Raw genomic sequence first — 23993 nt, forward strand, 5'->3', positions numbered from 1 at the left:
AATGATTGAATTGACTATGCACAGTGCGCGCTTGCCGGGGATGCCGATGCTCTCCCGCTGGTGCCAATAGGCTATACTGTTGTTCTCACAATTAAGTTGCATTTTTTTGCAACTAAAAGACAGATTACAGTCGTTTCATTGTATTCTCTTTATTCTTTCTCTTTACAGCAATACACTCTACATTTCACTGACAGTCGCAACTCAACAATCATCTATTTGGTATTTGCAGTGCGCGCTGCGTTTCTTTCCCACTGTAGGTAATGCAATTTAAAACAATCCACATTGTATTTAGTAAAGAAGCTAATGATCCTCTGTGGCCAAATCATGCTTCAGTAGGCTAGCCTATTTGAATTATTTTATGTATTTCTGTATAGACAGAAGACTAATTGGGCTATATCATTTTGGTAATGTATTTGAATTTCCTTTTGGGAAGCGCTTAGCTTCCACTACCCTTATGGACGCGTCGACTATTGGAAAATGTTTAAGCCAAAGACAGGTTTAGAAACTCTGTGGTTAGGTTTATCTACAACGCTAGTCGTCAACAACTGTTGTCCCCGACACTATCACTAGATGACGCTGTAAGACTGGATCTTGCCACAACATAACGTAAACAGACCATCAGTCCCCACCATATAGCTAAATGGCCCCGACATACCATAAATCAGTACCATAACCATTGAGCTATAAAATAACAATCACAAGAAGTGTGAGTAGGTAAATTATACCAAATATTATTTATAATTTCCCACTTCTGTCTGTGACTATACTATTACAGGACATTACGACGTAGCCATCGACGCGACGCTTGATCTAGTTCTGACGTCAAGACGTATTCTTTTTCGCACAGATTGACCAATAAGAGACAAGTGCGAACACACTCCCCTCCCATCAATCCAAACAGATAGAATTAAGGGGTGTGTTTCGAGGAAGTCTTTTTTTCTTCAAGGAACCAACTGTCTGCCATCAAGGGCTATCAGGCGTGGATCTTCTCAACTCAACTTCTAATCAATTCAAACCTTGCTCAAGTTCTGGTAGAGTTTATCTGAAGCTATGAGCAGCCCACTGAGTGACCATGAAAAGAGAAAACAGATCAGCGTGCGTGGCATTGCAGGGTTGGGCGATGTCGTAGAAATCAAGAAAAGTTTCAACAGGCATCTTCACTTCACTCTTGTCAAAGATCGCAATGTAGCCACCCCTCGGGATTACTACTTCGCCCTGGCTCACACAGTCAGGGACCACCTCGTTGGGAGATGGATCCGCACTCAGCAATATTATTATGAGAAAGATCCAAAGGTAAAGGCGAAAACATCTCCCTGAATTTATACAGGAAGTGAATGGGATTTGGCTTCCTTGTTACTTTGTTGCACATGCAATGTGTCCAGTTGCATTTTGAAATCAGTGGTTATTTGTATTCTTGGTCTGCTCTTCATGTACGTTTCTATTTGATTATTCCCAGATAGCCTGTATGTGCAGAAGAGGATACCCAAACATATTTCAAATACAAAATCTACAGTTACTGTGCGAAGCGACACATCCTCCCACCTTACGATGGCATTTACGTTGGACCGTTCCACTTTTCCTATGTTTTTCAAATACAGCCGGGTGCAACTTTCCTAAACTGCGTACAGTAAAAGTGTATCTTTAGTATTTGAAAAATTATTTATTGATTATAAGAAAGTTAGATTCCAAATGTTGCAGAAACGGTATCATGTGCGAGGCGTATTTGCGTTTAGACAGAGTATTTGGGCACCATTGGAGCGTCAGTGAAATATAGCCTAGTTATCTTTACTCATTGTGTATTTATTCCTCATGTTATTGTTTTACTATTCTATCACTTTTATCTCTGCATTGTTGGGAAGTAAGTAAGCATTTCACTGTTAGTCTACACCTGTTTACGAAGCATTTGACAAATCATATTTGATTTGATCCCCTCAGGCAGCGGACTGCTTTGTGAATAGACTGTATGTATAATGTTTAACATTTACCGTCTATTTGAATGGGCTACCAATAACCTTTATTATCCAATATTCTGTTCAGTATGATGGATCATTAAGACAAGACTACAGATGAAGTGTTTTCTTTTTTATCAACATCTACATTTTGTCTTGCAATAGTGAAAGAGCCATGGGCATTTGGTTTGTCTTAATTATTCCGTTTAGTTGTTTCTTAATATTTTTCAAAATGTAGCTAGAGGTTGTCCATGTTTTATTGTGGGCATACCCTTTTTACACGTCTGTGCATGAACATGCTGGAAACATGCCAGATATTGCATAACCAGCATCACAGAGTAATGGGCCGGAAAATGTATACACTTCTCTACATTCACCTTTTAACAGGCTAAACATGGTCTACCATACTCTTCCTTTTTTCTTGGAAAGGGAATAATCAACATTCAGAGTGAGCAATCAATGCAGTACATTAAGTAAAATAGCAGCTGCAGTGGTGACAAAGCACTGAGCTCCAGCCAAACCTAAAGATCCCAGCAGCATAATGTAATGTTCTCACTACCAAAGGATTCCACCAATGCACATGATCTGAGACAATGACCAGTTCCAGACCTCATGGGCAGGGTGACTGCTTTGAATAAATAACAGAAAAACCTGTTGGCTTTTCAACCGCCTATTGTTCAGAGCTAAATTATTGCATACAGTATATCCTCATGCCGTCCATCGTGTGGAACTAAACAGTCCTACATCTGAGAAATACTTTTTTCCCTCCTGCTCTGGCAACATCAAGCTGACACATTCCTTAGCATAGCTTTGCATTGGTTCTGATTCTGAACCGTGCCAATGACCTGATGGTATTACTTCCTCTCTGGGGGTTGGTGAGGGTGGTGGAGGACTGAGGGGGAATAGCCGGAGCAGTGAATATTGTGAGATGCATTAGGCTACAAGTGACAGAGTGCTGAGCAGAGGGTCTGCAGTACTGCGTGTTGGTGATTTATGACGCCACGCTAACCTAACTGTGCTCAAGTCTTTAGCACAGATTCTTCAGCTTCTGATGATCTCAAGTTGAGTAGTACCACTGAGTGACTGGTCACAAATCTGTTTCGCTACCAAGTGTTTGAGTCATTGTGCCGACAGTATATCTTTTTTCCAAACCGTTTCTTTGACTGTTTACATATCTCTGAAATGCTGAAACCCATCTGTCATCTTCAGAGGATCCACTATCTATCATTGGAGTTTTACATGGGTCGGACCCTTCAGAACACCATGATCAACCTGGGCCTGCAGAATGCCTGCGATGAAGCCATCTACCAGGTAAAACCATACACCTGCACTACCAGTGTCTTTTAAAAACAATTGTATTTATTTTTATTTTTAAACCTGTACCTCCTTTCATACAATCAGGATGAAGATGTAGGCCTCAAACTCCCCACGTGTCCATAATCAGACCTGACTTTGTCTGCTTGGTTTGTGTGGTGGGCTTATTAGTGTCTCTCTCAGGTACAATGCTTTCATCACCAGTGTCACAGTCCAGCTCCAGCACTGAAGCTCACTGTGTTCTGACTGGGAGGGGGGGGGGGGTCATATTACCATTCATCCACTACATGTTTTATATGGCCTCCCTTTTGTTTTAGCTTTCAATGGGGATTTAAAGAGTTTCTTCAATATTTTTGAATGCTTTTTAGTCAGTAGTTCTGAAAGTAGCGCTCTAGAGCCAAAAAGTGTTCCCTGAAATTGTGTACTACGTCACATGTGCAGATATGTGCACCACGTCAATGCACGCTCTTGCTGTGCTGTGTGTACATCTGGCTAGCTGTCACTCAAATGTTGAGGGGCTGAAGCTCATTGGCTAGAACTTGGAACTGCTAGGGGGTTGGCCTACGTGGGGGAACATTTTGGGAAAATTATGCAGTACAGCTTCTAGAAAAACAGTTGCTTTCAAACTAGGGATTTCGTGGCAATTAAAGTGAGACAGTAATTCTGCTCATAGATTATGCATGTATGAACTACACATTGACACATCCAGGCCAAAACGGGAGGTTTAAAAAAAGACTTAGTCGCCAAAGTTCCAGAGCATGTCTTTAATGCTAATAGCTGTAACCCTATTTCTCATGATGAAGGTGCCTTTGCTAGTGATGTTTTGGAGACTATCAGTACAAGCAGACTGTTTACTGAGGCTGCCTGCCCCAGTATCTGAGTGTTAGAGATGTCAACGATGACTATGACATGTCTCCTCTCTAAAGCCCTGGAAGCTCAGATTCAAACTCCCATTAGACAGCTCTGCAAGCGTTATAATGTCACAATGTGTTAGTTATTACCAAATATGGATTTTCGCTGAGCAACCATCTTCATTTACCCCTGTTATGTACTTCCAAAAAAGGTCTAAATAAAAATGTACAAGCAACTGAAAACATACCTATTCGGCACCTCCAATTTACATCGGTCATTACTGCCACACAGGTTGGAAGTCTACAACAGCTCAATACATTGGAAGTGCAGAAGATGATTTTTTTCTTATGTCCCGGTTGCTTTTACATTTTTATATAGACCTTTTTTGGAAGTACATACCGGCCGTAACTAGAGTAAATTTAAGATAGTTACTCAGCAAAAATCCATATTTGGTGAATAACTAACACATTTTGACATAACGCTTGCAGAGCTGTCTGAGTTTGAATCGGAGCCTCCCTGGGCGATCGAGAGGAGACCCGCCATACTCACAGTTGACATCTCTAACTGACAGATACTGGGGCAGGGGCTACCATGCCTCTCGTATAGTTTCTCAGTGTTATATCTGATTAGTAGACCTAGCCTATGTGATCTCCTCAAAAGCAACATGAGATTTCGACCTAATGTACAGTATCTGTAGCTTTTAACAATCTTCTTGTTCAGAATTGGACAATGCACCCTTTTGTTTGCACTAAGTTAAAATAGAATCTCCGTATGAAAGACAAGGCATCATCACAGCCTGCAAGTGTGAGGTCTGTTGGCCACGTTGCGTAGACGGTCAGGCCTGGATTGGGAGAGTCAACAGCAGTCAGTTCTCACTCAGCAGAGAAATCGTAGAGAAATGTAGGCCTATATTTGTTTTATTTCCTCATTGTTCTTCATCAGAACACAATCTACAAGGAACATCATGTTACAAGTGTATGATTTAAAAAAATATCAAACACACCAAGTAACCTGCAAGTCGGCTACATACTGCTGTGTCTGTATTGCCTAAATTCAAACCTTAAAATAGTAGGCTTATTAGAACTACTTGTGCTTTAAGTTTCTACAATACAGACAAGGGTTACTCAAGTTCATGTCAAACTCTATTGGCACCTGATGCTTATGTATGCCTGGGGCTGTATAGGAGATGTTTCTAATGAGTTCTCTCTGTTGACCAGCTGGGCTTGGACATAGAGGAGCTGGAGGAGATAGAGGAGGATGCTGGCTTGGGGAATGGGGGACTGGGCCGCCTTGCAGGTAAGGCTTCAAACACTCTTTGTCACACTCAGACATTTGAACATGATCTGTGTAAACTCAAACATCTCACCCAATGCAGGCAAATGTAAGTAGAGCATACCATAAGAAATGGACCTTCACACGTTCCTCCATTTCAGCTTGTTTCCTGGACTCCATGGCCTCTCTAGGCCTGGCAGCCTATGGCTATGGCATCCGCTATGAGTTTGGCATCTTTAATCAGAAGATCTCCAATGGCTGGCAGGTAATGGAGCATGGCATTCCTGGTCACATTTAACGGTTATTGTAATATTGCATCCGTACATATTTTTGTTCCCTTCTGAGGTGGAGGAGGCTGATGATTGGCTGCGGTATGGGAACCCGTGGGAGAAGGCTCGTCCAGAGTACATGCTCCCTGTGCATTTCTATGGCCGAGTGGAGCAAACAGCAGAGGGTGTAAAGTGGGTGGACACCCAGGTGAGTCTGTGCACCAGACACACGCGTACACATGCACACATACACCATGTGATCACAGACAAAACATTTGAATCGATCGGCATTTCTCTCCTAATTCTCTGTTTCCCATCTCATTTCTCCTAATGCTTTTTTTGTTTGTTCCCTAGGTTGTCCTGGCCATGCCTTATGACACTCCTGTGCCTGGATTCAAGAACAACACAGTTAACACCATGAGACTGTGGTCTGCTAAGGCACCCATTGACTTCAACCTGCAGGAATGTATGTCTCCATGCCCATTTTTAGCATAGATCTGTTTAGCTGTTGAGATATATAGCCTGTTGTCAGTAGAGGTTGGTAACACTACTCTTTAATCCAACTGTAGCTCATACACTCAGGTGCCTAAAAGACACCTTGCTAGGCCTATGTTAAGAATACACTAGTCACAATTGATAATGGCAGTTATATTGCTGTCTATGGGAGCTAATTCATCTCTAGGGAACTGTGGTATGTAGACCTTGACCTCTCCTTCGCCCCTCAAGCTCCCACAAACCCTCAGCCCAGCTATTTACAGGAAATACATCCAGATTTTTCTTTGTATAATATTTATTACTTACAAAGCCATCTGGCCTGGAAGAGTTGAAGTTCTCTTATTCTGGGTTCTTGGTTTCTCCTCTTCTATGGCAGGTGGACAGAGAGCCATGGAAATTATGCTAATATGAGCTGAGGTCCAGTCGGGCCAAGATTAATGGGTATTTATGCAAAGAGTGGCAATGGGGGGGAGATGGTTACCTTAAAAATGAAGCTGTTTGGAATACAAAGTGTTGCCCCCTGTACCAACACAATGCCATTGCCCCATTGGTGGGAGAGGGGAGAGGGCAGCCTGCCAACATTACCCATGGATACGACCCTCCTAGGACATGGAGCTTAGGGCGCTTTCTACGCTGACTGTTTCCAGGAACTCTCTACTGTTGTGCAGAAGATCCTTAATGAAGTTGGCCACGCTCAGACTAAATAAATTCAACACTGGATCCCATTTCAAATGCTGTGACATTACATAGTACTAAGATGGTGTGCCATTCTCCTAGTGAGGTGTGTGTGTGTGTGTGTGTGTGTCATCTTCCAAGCTGTATTTAGACGAGCCTGAGGCAGGTTTGGTTGAGTTAATGTTTACCATGCAAGCATGTGTAGCCATGACAAACAACTGGGTTCCCTGGGCTCATGTAATTGACGAGTGGTTACAGCAAGGGACAAACCTACAAGTCACATCTCTAGTGACCGCTTAATGTCAGTTTTGAATTTAGCATCAGGTTTTTTTCAACCCCTACTCAATTGCATTAGGATCAGTTAAAAAAAAACTTTTTCAAAGTGATGTGTAGCTCATCTATGTTGTTTTATACTGTGTACCTATACTGCTCAGCCACAGCAGGACCCACAACAATCAAGCTGCCTAAAGCCTTTGAAGAGGAGATCGTCCTCGAACTTGACAGATTGCTGATGTATAATTGAAATACTGTATCATTTGAAATGGTCCCCTCTCTCTTGTGCAGTCAATGTTGGTGACTACATTGAAGCTGTGTTAGACCGCAACCTGGCTGAGAACATCTCACGCGTCCTCTATCCCAACGACAATGTGAGTATCTATGTAACCCTTATGGAGTAGAGATGACATTCTGCAAGTGCTCAAAGTGAAAATGACCAGCAATAGTGTGTGTGTGTGTGAGAGAAAAATACATTTGCTAGGCCACACGGGGGTGGTGCGTTCTCTCCAGCCATGACCTAATAAGGTCATAAGGGATGTGTTGTGGTGGTGGCGGAGTGTCTTAGTACAGCATTCAGCACGATCTCCTCAGTGCTGCAGACTCCGACGTGTAACGTGAAGCACGTCAGCTGTTCAAGTTAGGATGAGGAAACCACAAGGTTGCTCAACATGTACTGAGAATGGTATTACTCTAGACGCATGTACAGTGAGGGGGAAAAAGTATTTGATCCCCTGCTGATTTTGTACGTTTGTCCACTGACAAAGAAATTATCAGTCTATAATTTTAATGGTAGGTTTATTTGAACAGTGAGAGATGGAATAACAACAAAAAAAATCCAGAAAAACGCATGTCAAAAATGTTATAAAATGATTTGCATTTTAATGAGGGAAATAAGTATTTGACCCCTCTGCAAAACATGACTTAGTACTTGGTGGCAAAACCCTTGTTGGCAATCACAGAGGTCAGACGTTTCTTGTAGTTGGCCACCAGGTTTGCACACATCTCAGGAGGGATTTTGTCCCACTCCTCTTTGCAGATCTTCTCCAAGTCATTAAGGTTTCGAGGCTGATTTTTGGCAACTCGAACCTTCAGCTCCCTCCACAGATTTTCTTTAGGATTAAGGTCTGGAGACTGGCTAGGCCACTCCAGGACCTTAATGTGCTTCTTCTTGAGCCACTCCTTTGTTGCCTTGGCCGTGTGTTTTGGGTCATTGTCATGCTGGAATACCCATCCACGACCCATTTTCAATGCCCTGGCTGAGGGAAGGAGGTTCTCACCCAAGATTTGATGGTACATGGCCCTGTCCATCGTCCCTTTGATGCGGTGAAGTTGTCCTGTCCCCTTAGCAGAAAAACACCCCCAAAGCATAATGTTTCCACCTCCATGTTTGACAGTGGGGATGGTGTTCTTGGGGTCATAGGCAGCATTCCTCCTCCTCCAAACACGGCGAGTTGAGTTGATGCCAAAGAGCTCCATTTTGGTCTCATCTGACCACAACAATTTCACCCAGTTGTCCTCTGAATCATTCAGATGTTCATTGGCAAACTTCAGACGGGCATGTATATGTGCTTTCTTGAGCAGGGGGACCTTGCGGGCGCTGCAGGATTTCAGTCCTTCACGGCGTAGTGTGCTACCAATTGTTTTCATGGTGACTGTGGTCCCAGCTGCCTTGAGATCATTGACAAGATCCTCCCGTGTAGTTCTGAGCTGATTCCTCACCGTTCTCATGATCATTGCAACTCCACGAGGTGAGATCTTGAATGGAGCCCCAGGCCGAGGGAGGTTGACAGTTCTTTTTTGTTTCTTCCATTCCAGCCTTGTGTAGGTCTACAATCTTGTCCCTGACATCCTTGGAGAGCTCTTTGGTCTTGGCCATGGCGGAGAGTTTGGAATCTGATTGATTGATTGCTTCTGTGGACAGGTGTCTTTTATACAGGTAACAAACTGAGATTAGGAGCACTCCCTTTAAGAGTGTGCTCCTAATCTCAGCTCGTTACCTGTATAAAAGACCTCTTCAGCGTCTCATCCCGTCACCGGGATCAAAATCCAGCGAAAAATCATATCGCCAATTAGCATTAAAAAAAAATCACAATTTAAAAAAAAAAAAAATTGTATTTTTATTTTTTATAGATACACCTCTCCTGAATCGACCCACGTCGTCCGATTTCAAAAAGGTTTTACAGGAAAAGCAAATCATTAGATTATGTTAGATGAGTCCATCGTAAAAAGCAGCTTCATAGCCATTTTCCGACCAACCACTTGCAGTCCTTGTTAACGGGCCACAACGGAAATATCCTCAAAACGTGCAAAGAAGGTGTTTAGTTTGTCTGGAAGCATGACGTCGGTGTCCGTGACATGGCTGGTTTTCTTTTTGTAGTCCGTGATTTCCTGTATACCCCGTGACAGCCGTGTCTCATGTCTGAGCCATTGAATTGCGACTCCATCCACTTTGTCCCTGTTACTGGCATTTTGCTTGTTTAATTGCCTTGCGGAGGGAATAACTACACTGTTAAAATTCAGCCATATTCCCAGAGTTCGAAGGAATTGTCCGTAGAACTCCGAAAAAGGATTGTGTCGAGTCACAGCTCTGGGGAATGGCACCAAAAAATGTCTGCAGCATTGAAGGTCCCCAAGAACACAGTGGCTTCCATCATCATTCTTAAATGGAAGAATTTTGGAACCACCAAGACTCTTCCTAGAGCTGGCCGCCAGTCAAACTGAGCAATCGGGGAAGAAGGACCTTGGTCAGGAAGGTGACCAAGAACCCAATGGTCACTTTGACAGAGCTCCAGAGTTCCTCTGTGGAGAAGGTTGTCTTTTTGGAATGTTCTCCCATATCTGCAGCACTCTACCAATCAGGCCTTTATGGTAGAGTGGCCAGACATGATTTCACTTCTCAGTAAAAGGCACATGACAGCCTGCTTGGAGTTTGCCAAAAGGCAACTAAAGGATTTTCAGACCAAGATTCTCTGGTCTGATGAAACCAAGATTGAACGCCAAGCGTCACGTCTCGAGAAAACCACGTACCCTCATCTGCTGGCCAATATGATCGCTACAGTGAAGCATGGTGGTGGCCGCATCATGCCATGGGGATGTGTTTCAGTGGCAGGGACTGGGAGACTAGTCAGGATCAAGGCAAAGATGAACGGAGCAAAGTACAGAGAGATCCTTGATGAAAATCGGCTCCAGAGCGCTCAGGACCTCAGACTGGGGGCGAAGGTTCACCTTCCAACAGGACAACGACCCTAAGTACACAGCCAAGACAATGCAGGTGTGGCTTCGGGACAAGTCTTTGACTATCCTTGAGGGGCCCAGCCAGAGCCAAGACTTGATTCTGGTCTAACATCTCTGGAGAGACCTGAAAATAGCTGTGCAGCGATGCTCCTCATCCAACCTGACAGCTTGAGAGGATCTGCAGAGAAGAATGGGAGAAACTGTCCAAATACAGGTGTGCCAAGTTTGTAGCTTGGCATACCCAAGAAGACTTAAGGCTGTAATCGCAGCAAAATGTGCTTAAATAAAGTACTGATTAAAGGGTCTGAATACTTATGTAAAAGTGATATTTCAGTTTAGTTTTTTGGTTTATCCTTATGGGGTATTGAGGGGGGGAAACAACTATTTAATCTATTTAACAATACGGCTGTAACGTAACAAAATGTGGAAAAAGTGAAGGTCTGAATACTTTCCGAATGCATTGAATACACTATTTATTCACAAGCATTTCACTGCACCTGCGATAACATCTGCCAATCTGTATCCGATGCTAAACTGATGCTAGGTATTCACCACATGGGGTCAACTTGCCCTTGAGTGATTGCTTTGAGAATAGACTGTTATAATTCTAAAGTGTGTGTGTGTGTGTGTGTGTGTGTGTGTGTGTTCAGTTCTTTGAGGGCAAGGAGCTGCGTCTGAAGCAAGAGTACTTTGTGGTGGCCGCCACACTGCAGGACATCATCCGCCGCTTCAAGTCCTCCAAGTTTGGCTGCAGAGACCCCGTCAGGACCTCCTTTGAGACCTTCCCAGAGAAGGTATTGTATTTCACTATATCCAATGTGAGCAGTCAATTGTTTTTTTTCTTTGATAAACCCAACCTTATTGCTGTTCCTCAAATCCCATACACAACCTTTTAATATTACACATTCTACAATTAGTACAACTCTTTTTTTCAAACGTGACGTTTATTTAACTAGGCAAGTCAGTTAAGAACAAATTCTTATTTACAATGATGGCCTACCAAAAGGCCTCCTGCGGGGACGGTCTGGGATTAAAAATATAGGACCAAACACAGATCACGACAAGAGACACCGCAACACTACATAAAGAGAGGCCTAAGACAACAACATAGCATGGCAGCACACAGCAGCCATGGGCACAACATGGTAGCAGCACAAAACATGGTACAAACATTATTGGGTACAGACAACAGCACATAGGGCAAGAAGGTAGAGACAACAATACATTACGCGAAGCAGCCACAACTGTCAGTAAGTGTGTCCATGATTGAGTCTTTGAATGAAGAGATGGAGATAAAACTGTCCAGTTTGAGTGTTTTTTGCAGCTCGTTCCAGTCGATAGCTGCAGCGAACTGAAAAAAGGAGCGACCCTGGGATGTGTGTGCTTTGGGGACCTTTAACAGAATGTGATTGTGGAGGATGAGGGCTGCAGTAGATCTCTCAGATGGGGGGGGGGGGCTAAACCATGGCCATGACTGACACTCTCCTCTCTCCATCCACTGGTAGGTGGCCATCCAGCTGAATGACACCCACCCTGCCTTGGCCATCCCTGAGCTGATGAGGATCCTAGTGGATCTGGAGAAGTTGGACTGGGACAAGGTAACGTATTCTCCCAGGCTAGGGTTGAATGGCGGGAACCCAGTTACCGAGATTTGCCGCCAAAAACCACTCTTTACCCAGGATAAATAACTGCGGGAAACCAGTGAATTATAATACATTTATTTATATCAACAGCATGATGTAAAATGGAACTGTTATATTATCTGCAATGTCTAAAACTTGCTTCTGCGGTCTGCCTGATCAATCATCAACGCTCATGTTGACAGCCCATCTCTGTATGGAGTGCACTTCACAATGCATATAGACCTATCATCTCATGGTTTTTTCTTGTGACAGATTGGTTTACATTTGCTGCAGCATAGCCTATGATACAGTAATATAAGGACTGAATGCGCGCCTAATTTACACATCTTCTTTCGGGGGTCGCCTTATTTTTTTATTGTAAAGATGTATATTGTTTTTAATTGCAGCTGCAGTTTTTTTTTTTTTTAAAACAGACTATCACTCGAAGACTGCTCACACAACAATATTTCTCTCTCTCTCCATCAATTCCACTTGACATTGCATCCAAAATAGATAATCCTGTTCAAGATTGAGAAATATACAGTTGAAGTCGGAAGTTTACATACACTTAGGTTGGCGTCATTAAAACTAGTTTTTCAACCACTCCACAAATTTCTTGTTAACAAACTATAGTTTTTGCAAGTCGATTAGGACATCTACTTTGTGCATGACACAAGTCATTTTTCCAACAATTGTTTAGACAGATTATTTTGCTTATAATTCACTGTATCACAATTCCAGTGGGTCAGAAGTTTACATACACTAAGTTGACTGTGCCTTTAAACAGCTTGGAAAATTCCAGAAAAGGATGTCATGGCTTTAGAACCTTCTGATAGGCTAATTGACATCATTTGAGTCAATTGGAGGTGTACCTGTGGATGCATTTCAAGGCCTACCTTTAAACTCAGTGCCTCTTTGCTTGACATCATGGTAAATACAAAATAAATCATCCAAGACCTCAGAAAAAAAAATTATAGACCTCCACAAGTCTGGTTCATCCTTGGGAGCAATTTCAAAACGCCTGAAGTTACCACGTTCATCTGTACAAACAATAGTATGCAAGTATAAAAACAAGTGCAAATCAATCCCAGAGCAACAGCAAAGGACCTTGTGAAGATGCTGGAGGAAACGGGTACAAAAGTATCTATAGCCACAGAACTGAAAAAGTGTGTGTGAGCAAGGAGACCTACGAACCTGACTCAGTTACACCAGCTCTGTCAGGAGGAATGGGCCAAAATTCACCCAACTTATTGTGGAAGGCTACCCAAAATGTTTGACTCAAGTTAAACAATTTTTAAAGGCAATGCTACCAAATACTAATTGAGTGTATGTAAACTTCTGACCCACTGGGAATGTAATGAAAGAAATAAAAGCTGAAATAAATCATTCTTTCTACTATTATTCTGACATTTCACATTCTTAAAATAAAGTGGTGATCCTAACTGACCTAAAACAGGGAATGTTTACTAGGATTAAATGTCAGGAATTGTCAAACTTAGTTTAAATGTATTTTGCTAAGGTGTATGTAAACTTCCGACTTCAACTGTATATCCTAGCCTATCTGTTTCAGCTAATTAATTCAGTGCTGTATTAGCCTTATATTTAGCTAATGAATGATGGGTTATTCATCATAAGCTTCTAACTTATAGCCTCTTTCTTTTGCACAATACGCACGCACCTGTGCACTGCTGGCCTCTCTCCTTTAACAACGCTCCTTAGCTCTTGGAGTCCCAAGCAGGGAGAGCTCGACTAGAATAGCTTGCTGAACGTTTTTTGTTGTTGCATTTCTTATACCAATAGACTATGAGTAGAGAGACGCAAGCCTTTGTTTTGCTGAATGTTAAATACAGCACACAGAAGTCACCGGTAGGTTGGAAGAAGAGCAGACGCGCCATGGCGGTAGGCTATAGCAGTTATTTATTCAGAGCTATAACCGTTCAATCTTCGTGAAGGGAGGTGGAAGGCGTCTGCATCTAATTCTAGTCTAACATTATTCAAGGATGCCATTAGAATGATGACGATAAGGACAATGAAACGTATTTCATTTAACTGTTAAAAGTGAGGAAGGAAAGAAGCAACAATGCAGAGAAAGAGGAGGTAGGCTAATAACATCACTGGAAATATTATGAAAGGAATATATGCGTTAGGGCCTATTTGTATAATTAGTTGGCTACTATATTTCAAATTCCGATTTTGTTAGCCTGTACTTGTGACTTTGTAGGCCGCATGTGCTGCACCAGAATTGCATGTTTTTAGCAGCTTTATCATGGTTTGAATGAGGTGTGTAATTCCAGTCATAATACAATACAGTAATACAGGCTCTTGTTTAATTTATTTACAGTAGGGGGTGTGGGTAAAATCCCTGGGGAAGCCAGAAAATAATTGCGTTGTTCGCTCTACAACCTGTTAGTTCATATGCCTTGCGACTGATTATTTTATAAGTGCCAAGACAATAAGAAGACACAGTGGCAGAATCAGTTAAACCACACCTTTGTTTCATTAGAAAACCGGAGAGCCACCATATTGCATGTAACAAGCATTTACATGACCTTCAGCACGGTCAAGCAAGTTTATGTTTCCGATGTTTTCGGACCACTAAGCAACTATTGATTTGGAACCACAGAGACTTACCACAAGTCACAAAGAAAACGGGAGCTGCTTCCACTGTTCCAGCACCATTTCAACATCAGATCACCTATGCTTAGTCTAATACAGTGACAACTAAAAGATACCAAAAACAATTTGGTCCTATCAATGTAGGATAAATATGTGTCTATCCATGGTTCTGATTTCGGTGCAAGTGATTGCGTGTGCGTACACATTTGTGCAAGTAGAAAAAACATGTTGACTCGGCCTACTTGTAGAGAAATGCCAATGCCACCCTCCTGTCTTTCATGTTGACAAAACAGTCCATCACTCTGTCAGTACATGCTTATATTTTCTGTTGTTCTAGGGCTACCTGCCTAAAATGCTTGCTCGCTAGCCTAACTTCCTAAGTTGCTCGCTCGCTAGCTAGTTAACATTAGCCTTCTACATATTGAACTTCCATCCTCTCAGGCCAGGGGAACAATATATGAATTAATGATTGGATCAGAATCCAGATATACATCCATGGCTAATTTAGAAAAGGGCCAATTTCAGCTAGCTAGCTAGCCCCTGGAGGACAACAACACAACAAGATGCAACAATTCAAGTTGTTTCTGTCAATGACATATGCTCTCAATGCGATTTGAAAGGAGTGATGCCAAATCCAAACTGGCTTCCCTTGACACTTAAAAAAAAAAAATTGGGTGCGACAGGACCTTCACAGATGAGCTTACTCGGTTTAGCTCAATGCTGATTGGCTATTCTATTTTTTTTTTTTTTAACTTTTTTTTAATCAAGGGAGGCCAAATCCTCGCTGGCTTCTATTGCATTTGCATTCAATGATACAGGCCTCAACAATGTCATAAATGTTTGGACCAGACAGCATCAGATGGAAACCTACAGAGACAGAGGGGGCGCTGTTTAACTCACTCGAATGCTTTCTCCGGTGAGATGCATTCAGCCTTTTGCGAGTTGAAGGAAAATTATGAATATAAGTTAGTCTCTCTCTGATTTGTTTTTTTCTTGGTACATTTTTGGGGGAAGCCTGGCTTCCCTTGGCACCCATGAATACACGCCACGGTTTATTTACCCAAGAGAGCATATAGCTATCTACATCTATGGGCTTTCATGTTTTTTTCTGTCGTGCGTAATGTGCAGTAGCCTATATATCATATGTATTGGATAACGGCACAATCACTTGGGATTTTAAAATGTATTTTTAATGTAGGGCTCATAAAATGTATTTAATGAATGGGTCATCAGGCTCAGGTAGGATCAGGCTTGATCAAAGTTCTGATCAAATCCAGACAGGCCTATATGCTTTTGAATGACACGTCAGGTTTTGGCGGGAAATATCGGGTTACCCCGTGAGAAGTGATTTTTATTCTCAGGATGGATCAGTTGTGAAATACTGGGAAAATATTCAACCCTATCCCAGGCCTGGCACTCACTATGACAGTCAGACAAACGGTACCAAGTGAGTCGGCTGTGTAGATGGTAGGACTGCTTAGGTGTGGGACTGTGTCCCAGTGTGAACTCTGGTTGAACTGGAAACCAGAGCTGTTTTGGGGCAGCATTGTTTGAGGAGGGTGGTTTTGCCAAGTCATCGTGATGCGGTAACTGATCCAGAGTGTTGCGCTTGGGTGCAGCCTGTGTATTGGTCAATGCTTCCCTCCTCAGGATAAACTTCCTTCTACTTGAAGAAATAATACAGTTGGCTAGGAATCACATTGATTTGATATACATCTGTTATATTGTACAGTACATGCAATTTCCATTGTATATGTACAGTATTAGTTATTTATCCTAATCAAATCAACAAACATGTTTTGTGATTTATTAACTGTGATTCGGATGCACTTTTATTGTATAGACATTGTTGACCTGCGATGCCTTTTTTCTCTTCTTTCCTTACTCCGTCCCCTGTGTGTTCCAGGCCTGGGAGGTGACGCGTCAGACCTGTGCCTACACCAACCACACCGTCCTGCCTGAGGCCCTGGAGCGCTGGCCCATCAGTCTGTTTGAGAAGCTGCTGCCTCGCCACCTGCAGATCATCTATGAGATCAACCACCTCCACCTCCAAGTAAGCCCTCTGTGTCCGCTCACTGTCTCGGGACAAAGGAGGCTGATTTCTGCTGCTCTGAAATGGGAGATATTATCATTCCTCTCGACTTGGTACGTGCTTTTGATACCGGGTGCTCGAACAAGCTCATCCAGAATGTGTTGAGTGTGTGGATCTTTTTTCTACGCTCTGAAAGATCCCCTCCCTCCTTTTTGAGTGCTGTCTTGTTTCTTTCCACAGATCTAAGCTCAGTGTAACTTTTTACCTTTTATATTAGTAATCAGCAGCACACAAATGCAAGTTGGGACTATATGTATGCGTACTTGACTTTGTGAATGCGCACTTATGAGTTGATTCTCTGTGCCCTCTCAGAGGATCGCTGCCATGTTCCCAGGGGACGATGATCGTCTGAGGAGGATGTCCCTGATCGAGGAGGGAGACGCCAAGAGGATCAACATGGCCCACTTGTGTGTGGTGGGCTCCCACGCTGTCAACGGGGTGGCCCGGATCCACTCTGAAATCGTCAAGAACACTGTGTTAGTGTTTCACCTGATTTCACCTTTGATTATTAAATAAGTCTAACCAAAATAGGTGGTGATGGTGGCTGCTTTGCATGAAACAATTTACAGGCAAACCTGGAGTATTGTTTTATTAGCTTTCCAGCTATGTTGACATTCCTGTTGCGTTGAACAAGTCTATCAGAAAGACATCCACTGATCCACTAACTTGTTGTGTGCCTGATATATTCACTTGTTGTATGCCTCTCCGTCCTCAGTTTCAAGGACTTCTATGAGGTGGAGCCAGAGAAGTTCCAGAACAAGACCAATGGTATCACTCCTCGCCGCTGGCTGCTGCTGTGTAACCCAGGCCTGGCAGACCTCATCGCTGAGGTAACAGATTTTTACAGAGCTAGAGTACCTCTGAGTGTCTTTTTGGTGCTACCTGCTGGGGAATGAACCTCATTGTGGGTTAGTAGTCCTGCACACCCAATTAACTATTGTCTACCCTTTGTTGTGTTGACACTGATCAGTATGTCGTTTTTCAAGACCACAGAAGTCTCTGCACACTGTGTCCACATACTCAAATTCCATTATATGACTATGGTAACTATTTATGCTTTCATGCTTTTTGTTTTCATTGTAGAGAATTGGAGACGATTTCTTGACGGACCTCTTCCAGCTGAGGAAACTACTGGACTTCATTGATGAAGATTCTTTCATTTGTGACATCGCCAATGTAAAACAGGTAGCTACTCATTCAGTTCCACATTCTTAACATCTCAACCCTTTATTTACTTCTCCCAAAAACACAAGAATATAGAGTTGATACAATCTGGTGTCATGGCCAGACTTGGGAAAACCCTTTTGAAGTATTTCTCCACCTTTAAATCCCCCCTCTGTGTGTTTATTACAGGAGAACAAGCAGAAGTTTGCAGCCTACCTGGAGAAGGAGTACGAGGTGAAGATCAACCCTGAGTCCATCTTTGACATCCATGTGAAGAGAATCCACGAGTACAAGAGACAACTGCTCAACGTCCTCCACATCATCACCTTCTACAACCGTAAGAGCTCCTCCACACGTCATAATATGGGGTGATATTAGTGCCAACAGAAATCTCATACTTCAAACAACTGCACAGTGGAGACTGGTTGCAGAGTCAGTACTTTCAGCAACCCAAGAAGCTCAGTGTTTTAAATCCCTAATGATTTAAGGCTCCTGAGTGGCGCAGCTCGGTCTGGAGGCGACACTACAGACCCTGGTTCGATCCCGGGCAGTATCACAACCGGCCGTGACCGGGAGTCCCAAAGGGCGGTGCAAAATTGGCCCAGTGTCATCCGGGTTAGGGGAAGGTTTGGCTGGGGTAGGCCGTCAATTGTAAATAAGAATTTGTTCTTAACTGACTTGCCTAGTTAAATAATATTTAAATGGGTTTACATTAATTTGACATTTAATTCAGGCAACTTCTATTGAGTAATTCGTTAGACAAAAATCTGTTCATTAGAACATCATGGTGGCAATGAAAGCCCACTGCTGTTTATATAGTAATCTCCAGTGACACACTGTCATTTTGGTTCTGGGCTATTTGGATAGAGATCACAGTAGTAGGTGTACACTGCCCTCTGGCTGTGGAATCGTTTTTAATTTTATTTAACCTTTATTAAGCTAGGCAAGTCAGTTAAGAACAACTCTTATTTACAATGACGGCCTACCTTGGCCAAGCCCTAACCTGGACAACGCTGGGCCAATTGTGCGCCGCCCTATGGGACTCCCAATCACGGCCGGTTTTAATACAGCCTGGAATCGAACCAGGGTCTGTAGTGACGCCTCTAGCGCTGAGATGCAGTGCCTTAGACCGCTGCGCCACTCGAGATCCCAGTTAACTGAGTAAATTTATATTTCTTTACAGGGATTAAAAAGGACCCCTCTAAACACTTTGTTCCCAGGACTGTGATAATTGGAGGAAAGGTATGTAGCTAGACATCTGAGGTATATGATACAATCAGTCACTATGGAAATACTATTTTGTTTATGAAAATTAAATGTTATAACTGATCTGTTGACTTGTTTGTGATACTTTATATTCGATGTAAGATGAGTTAGTCATTCAGACATCTTATTTATTTATTTATTTATCCTCATCAATATCCAACTGTTGACGCTGTCCTCTCTACCCAGGCTGCACCTGGCTACCACATGGCCAAAATGATCATCAAGCTGATCACGGCGGTGGGCCAGGTGATCAACAACGACCCGGTGGTGGGGGACAGGTTAAAGGTCATCTACCTCGAGAACTACAGGGTCTCCCTAGCAGAGAAAGGTGAGAGGATGGTTTGTCCAAGGATTCACAGATGGCTTCCTTTCCTCATGTCCTCTCCTTTATGACCATCAATATGAAAGGATTTGATGGGTGTGAGGAATAGGGTTCAATCCTATCTAGTCTTGTCTGCTATCAGTGAAGGAAAGAGAGGCTACTGAGAATGGAACCCGAATCCTGTTTGTATGGAGCTATGGTCTGGACTGTGGACAGTTGCGTTTACGTCAATGTTTTAATGTTGTTCTACAGTATGTCTACATGTTACTGGGTAGCAGTGGTGGAAAAAGTACCCAATTGTCATACTTGAGTAAAAGTAAAGATACCTTTAATAGAAAATGACTCAAGTAAAAGACACCCAGTAAAATACCACTTGAGTATAAGTCTAAAAGTATTTGGTTTTAAATATACTTAAGTATCAAAAGTAAAGGTAATTGCTAAAATATACTTAATTCTCAAAAGTGAAAGTATAAATCATTTCACATTCCTTATATTAAACAAATGGCACAATTTTGTTGTTTTTAATTTCCAGATTAGCTAGGGGCACAATCCAACAACACTCAGACATAATTTACAAATGAAGGATTTGTGTTTAGTGAGTCTGCCAGATAAGGCAGTAGAGATGGCCAGGGATGTTCTCTTGATGTGTGTGAATTTGACAATTTTCCTGTCCTGCTGAGCATTCAAAATGTAACGAGTACTTTTGTGTGCCAGAGAAAATGAACGGAGTAAAGTACATTATTTTGTATAGGAATGTAGTGACATAAAAGTAGTCAAAAATATAAATGCCCCCAAAAACTACTTAAGTAAAAATACTTTAAAGTACTACTTAAGTACTTTACACCACTGCTGAGTAGAATATACCTAGTATGTTTGTTAAGCCCTTCCCTCTCCCTGCTGTATGTTCCAGTGATTCCTGCAGCTGACTTATCAGAACAGATCTCCACAGCGGGAACAGAAGCTTCTGGCACTGGCAACATGAAGTTCATGCTGAACGGAGCGCTCACCATCGGCACCATGGACGGAGCCAACGTAGAGATGGCTGAGGAGGCCGGAGAGGAGAACCTCTTCATCTTCGGCATGAGGGTAGAGGATGTGGATGCCATGGACCAAATAGGGTGAGAAAGAGCTGACTGGATTGGTGTCAGAATGAATGGGACTTGTCATAGACTTAGAAATAAGAGATTCAGAGCAACGGCAAGCGTGCTCTCTTACAAACTGGACAGCAGACATTTCCCTGTTCATTTTATAGGGATATTTCACCCAAATTACAAAATGACAAATTGGTTTTGGTTCCAAAAACCAATGTCATTTTGGTGAACTGTCATTTTAACAGTCAAGATCGCATTGGTAAATATTTACCCTGTAATGCTTAGCCATCATAAGGATAACCTTGAACCCTTCAACCAATGTATCTGCCCAGGTACAATGCAAGGGAGTACTACGAGCGTCTACCAGAGCTGAGGCAGGTGATTGATCAGATCCAGACTGGCTACTTCAGTCCCAAAGAGCATGAGCTCTTCAAGGATGTGGTGAACATGCTGATGAACCACGACAGGTAAGCAGAATAACAGCAGTGTTGTTAGCATATTGTCAGCTCTTCAGATTGCAAGGATGAACTGACCCTGCTTGCTGCTGTTAGCCCATAGGGCAGGGCTCCCCACTGATGGGCGATTTTTTTTAATTTTTTTTATTTTTTTTTAATATTATTTTTTTTTTTTTTTAGGTCCACCTAAGTTTTCTGAGCAAAACGTATTAATTGTTTGACATAAAAGACTATAAAAACACCAGAAAATTCGCTCCAAGTGATTTTAATTTTGTAAATCTGTTCAAGTACTCCCACGCAAAATAGAGAGGGATATGTGATCGTGTACAAATGTAAGGTTTAAAATGATTGTTTTAGTGAAATATTATATCAGTTGGGCTTTTTGCGTTCAATTTGTAAATTATTTGTAATTGTGTTCTGGCCTCCTGACCATGCGCTCAAGACAAATTATCCCACGGCTGAATCTAGTTGATGATCCCTACCATAGGGTACATGATCACTGTTTTATTATCTGAAATGGATGTGATATCTCTACGTTTTGAAAACCTAAGAACTAATTTGTCACTCTGCATCGCTTCCTCACCTCAGGTTCAAAGTGTTTGCTGACTATGAGGCCTACATCACTTGCCAAGATAGAGTCAATGAGCTATACAAGGTGGGCTATGTGTAATGGATTTCATACCATGAAAACAAGTTTGAAGAACAGTTCTTGTACACTTCTGTCTATTTGAGCTTGTGATGTCTGGCCCTTACATTGACAGTTCTATTAAGTCCACCAGAGGGTGCTGTCTGATATAACTCTGTCTGCCTTCATACCAACACAAACTGCAAAGCCATCTCTCTACCTCTACCTGCCTACCATTGGGAGGTCAGAGCAGTCAGCATGTCACGTTTACCTGTCAGCAGCCCAGTCCTGGTGTTGGGTTACCGTCTCATTAACAGCAGGGGGTCCTGTTGCGCTCTACGGTTGGGTTGTCACAAAGTGCAACAATTTACAGCAAACCCCATTAGCTGCTTCTATTACCAGTTCCCCATGTGGTTGTTGAATTACCACATCCGTTACAATAGTGTAGACCTGCAATTGTCTGTGTACTCGATGTAATCATACTAGACAAAACAAGAAGGCAGTCGTTTGTGGCCGACATTTTGATTGTGAGCTTCCCAATTGTTTTCTTTTCAGAACCCTAAAGAGTGGACAAGAACGGTGATTCGAAACATCGCTGGTTCCGGCAAGTTCTCCAGCGACCGAACCATCAGCGAGTACGCCCGGGATATCTGGGGCGTGGAGCCCTCCGATGTGAAGATCCCACCCCCCAACGAGCCCCCTGTTGAATCCCACAAATGAGGAGCCTGTCTTCACTCTCCAGTTAGGGGACAAGTGCTTGTTACCTCTCCTCGCTGTAGGTCTGTCTCATCAGGCTTGACTCGTAGCCCACCCATTACAACATTGCAGAGATGGGGTTAGAGTCGGCGGCAGATCGTGTGTACGTCTGAATAGCCAAAGGAAGCTTGTTTGAATCTAGCCTCTGCTTACTATTACTCCTGCTAGTCTTTGACTCCACCATGTGCCCGTATACTGTAGATGCCAATCCCAGTTGATCAGTAATGACCATACAGTTTACACTGCTGAATATGATTTGTCTATTACTGACTCGGAATAGTCAACCAAAAATAACACATTTTGTTTGCTACTAAGACTTGTAATGGGGATTTTGTTTTAATCATCACTGACAAAGCATTGCATTTCCGAGTTATAGAATGTGTATATGTAAAGTAAGTGCCAGGTCATTAATGTACCAATTTTGGACCATAGCATTCATAAGAGAGAGAGAAACAATGTTATCTAGAAGCAAGTGCCTGGTCTAAAGCTGTAACATGCCATTGGTTTAATGGAATGTTTTGTACAATTCTACTGTATTTGATTTGAAAATGTGTAGTATACAGCTTGGGCAAAACAGTTCTGATGCTTGACTATGTCCCTTATTAGGAAAACCATGCTCAATGGCCTGTTAGAATAGTGTCACACTTCAGAGACTGGAGCAGCTGTCACCACAAATGGCCTTGGCGTGACTTCTGAATTGAGATGGCTACTGTATAAGTATAATCTATATTTCAGTAGCATCGCTCTAAATGTACTTCAAACAAAAAGCATATGCTGTTTCTCAGTAACTACCTTTTACGCAGTCTTTTTTCATCCTTGAATAAGTACTTATCACTTGTCACCGCAATCATGTTCACATTATTAAATGTGTTATTTGTGATTATAGTGTGAGAATATCATTCTACATTCGAGTATAGGGAACCTCAGGTAAATAGTCAAACTGCAGTGGCAGCCCGTTGTGGTCTGCCATGTCTCTCCACCCCTCTGCATCCTGGCTTGCTTCTCAAACTGGTCCAACAGGAGTGTTCTTACTCCCACACCCTCTCACCAAGCCTGCTTCTGATTTGTGGGGACTATCACAACTACAGCATGACAGTTTAACCTTCAGTATGTTTTTGAAGACTGCATCTACACAGGGAGCCCAATTCTGATCTTTTTTTTCACTAATTGGTCTTGACCGATCAGCTCTGATGCAAAAATCTTTGACTGGCCAAAATACCAATTAGTGGAAAAAAATGTTGGGCTGCATTTACACAGGCAGCCCATGTGGTATTGCCACTTGATCCAGATACTCAGCTCCCAATACCATCCTCAAAACAAAGTATTTAAAGCTAGAATCCTTAATTGAAACAAAGCATCACTCTGCCTTTTTTTTTGTTTTTGTAAAAAGCTCAGGGATGGGCCTAGAGAAATGTAAACGCTCAAATTCATTAGCTGAGCTATAGATGCAAGAACTGACCATCCACGATATCAAAATGATTGTATTGCCTCAACATGGTTAAAACTGTGTTTACATTGGGGTGAATCAAGCTTATGATCTGATGGGATAGGACAGTTGAAGCTCATGAGGTGTAAATTCTATACTGATAGATTAATGATCTATTCAATAATCAAAGTCAAATCATGGATGTAGCAACTTAAGATTTTA

General features: G+C 42.4%; 1 protein-coding gene across 1 annotated transcript; it reads left to right on the forward strand.

The window, feature by feature from the left end:
* The first annotated feature begins 953 nt into the window (after window positions 1–953).
* Window positions 954–23225, forward strand: pygb (phosphorylase, glycogen; brain). Its single transcript, NM_001173580.1, is given in 20 exon segments — window positions 954–1293; window positions 3159–3260; window positions 5333–5411; window positions 5549–5652; window positions 5733–5864; window positions 6011–6122; window positions 7391–7473; window positions 10987–11130; window positions 11842–11934; window positions 16481–16627; window positions 16979–17142; window positions 17382–17496; window positions 17750–17851; window positions 18020–18167; window positions 19014–19072; window positions 19283–19424; window positions 20329–20536; window positions 20842–20976; window positions 21553–21619; window positions 22145–23225. Coding segments are annotated over 20 exon segments (2544 nt in total). The 5' UTR covers window positions 954–1050; the 3' UTR covers window positions 22310–23225.
* The last annotated feature ends 768 nt before the right edge of the window (window positions 23226–23993 follow it).

The sequence above is a fragment of the Salmo salar genome, chromosome 18, assembly GCF_965601325.2.
Source record: "Salmo salar chromosome 18, fSalSal1, whole genome shotgun sequence".
Lineage (NCBI taxonomy): Eukaryota > Metazoa > Chordata > Actinopteri > Salmoniformes > Salmonidae > Salmo > Salmo salar.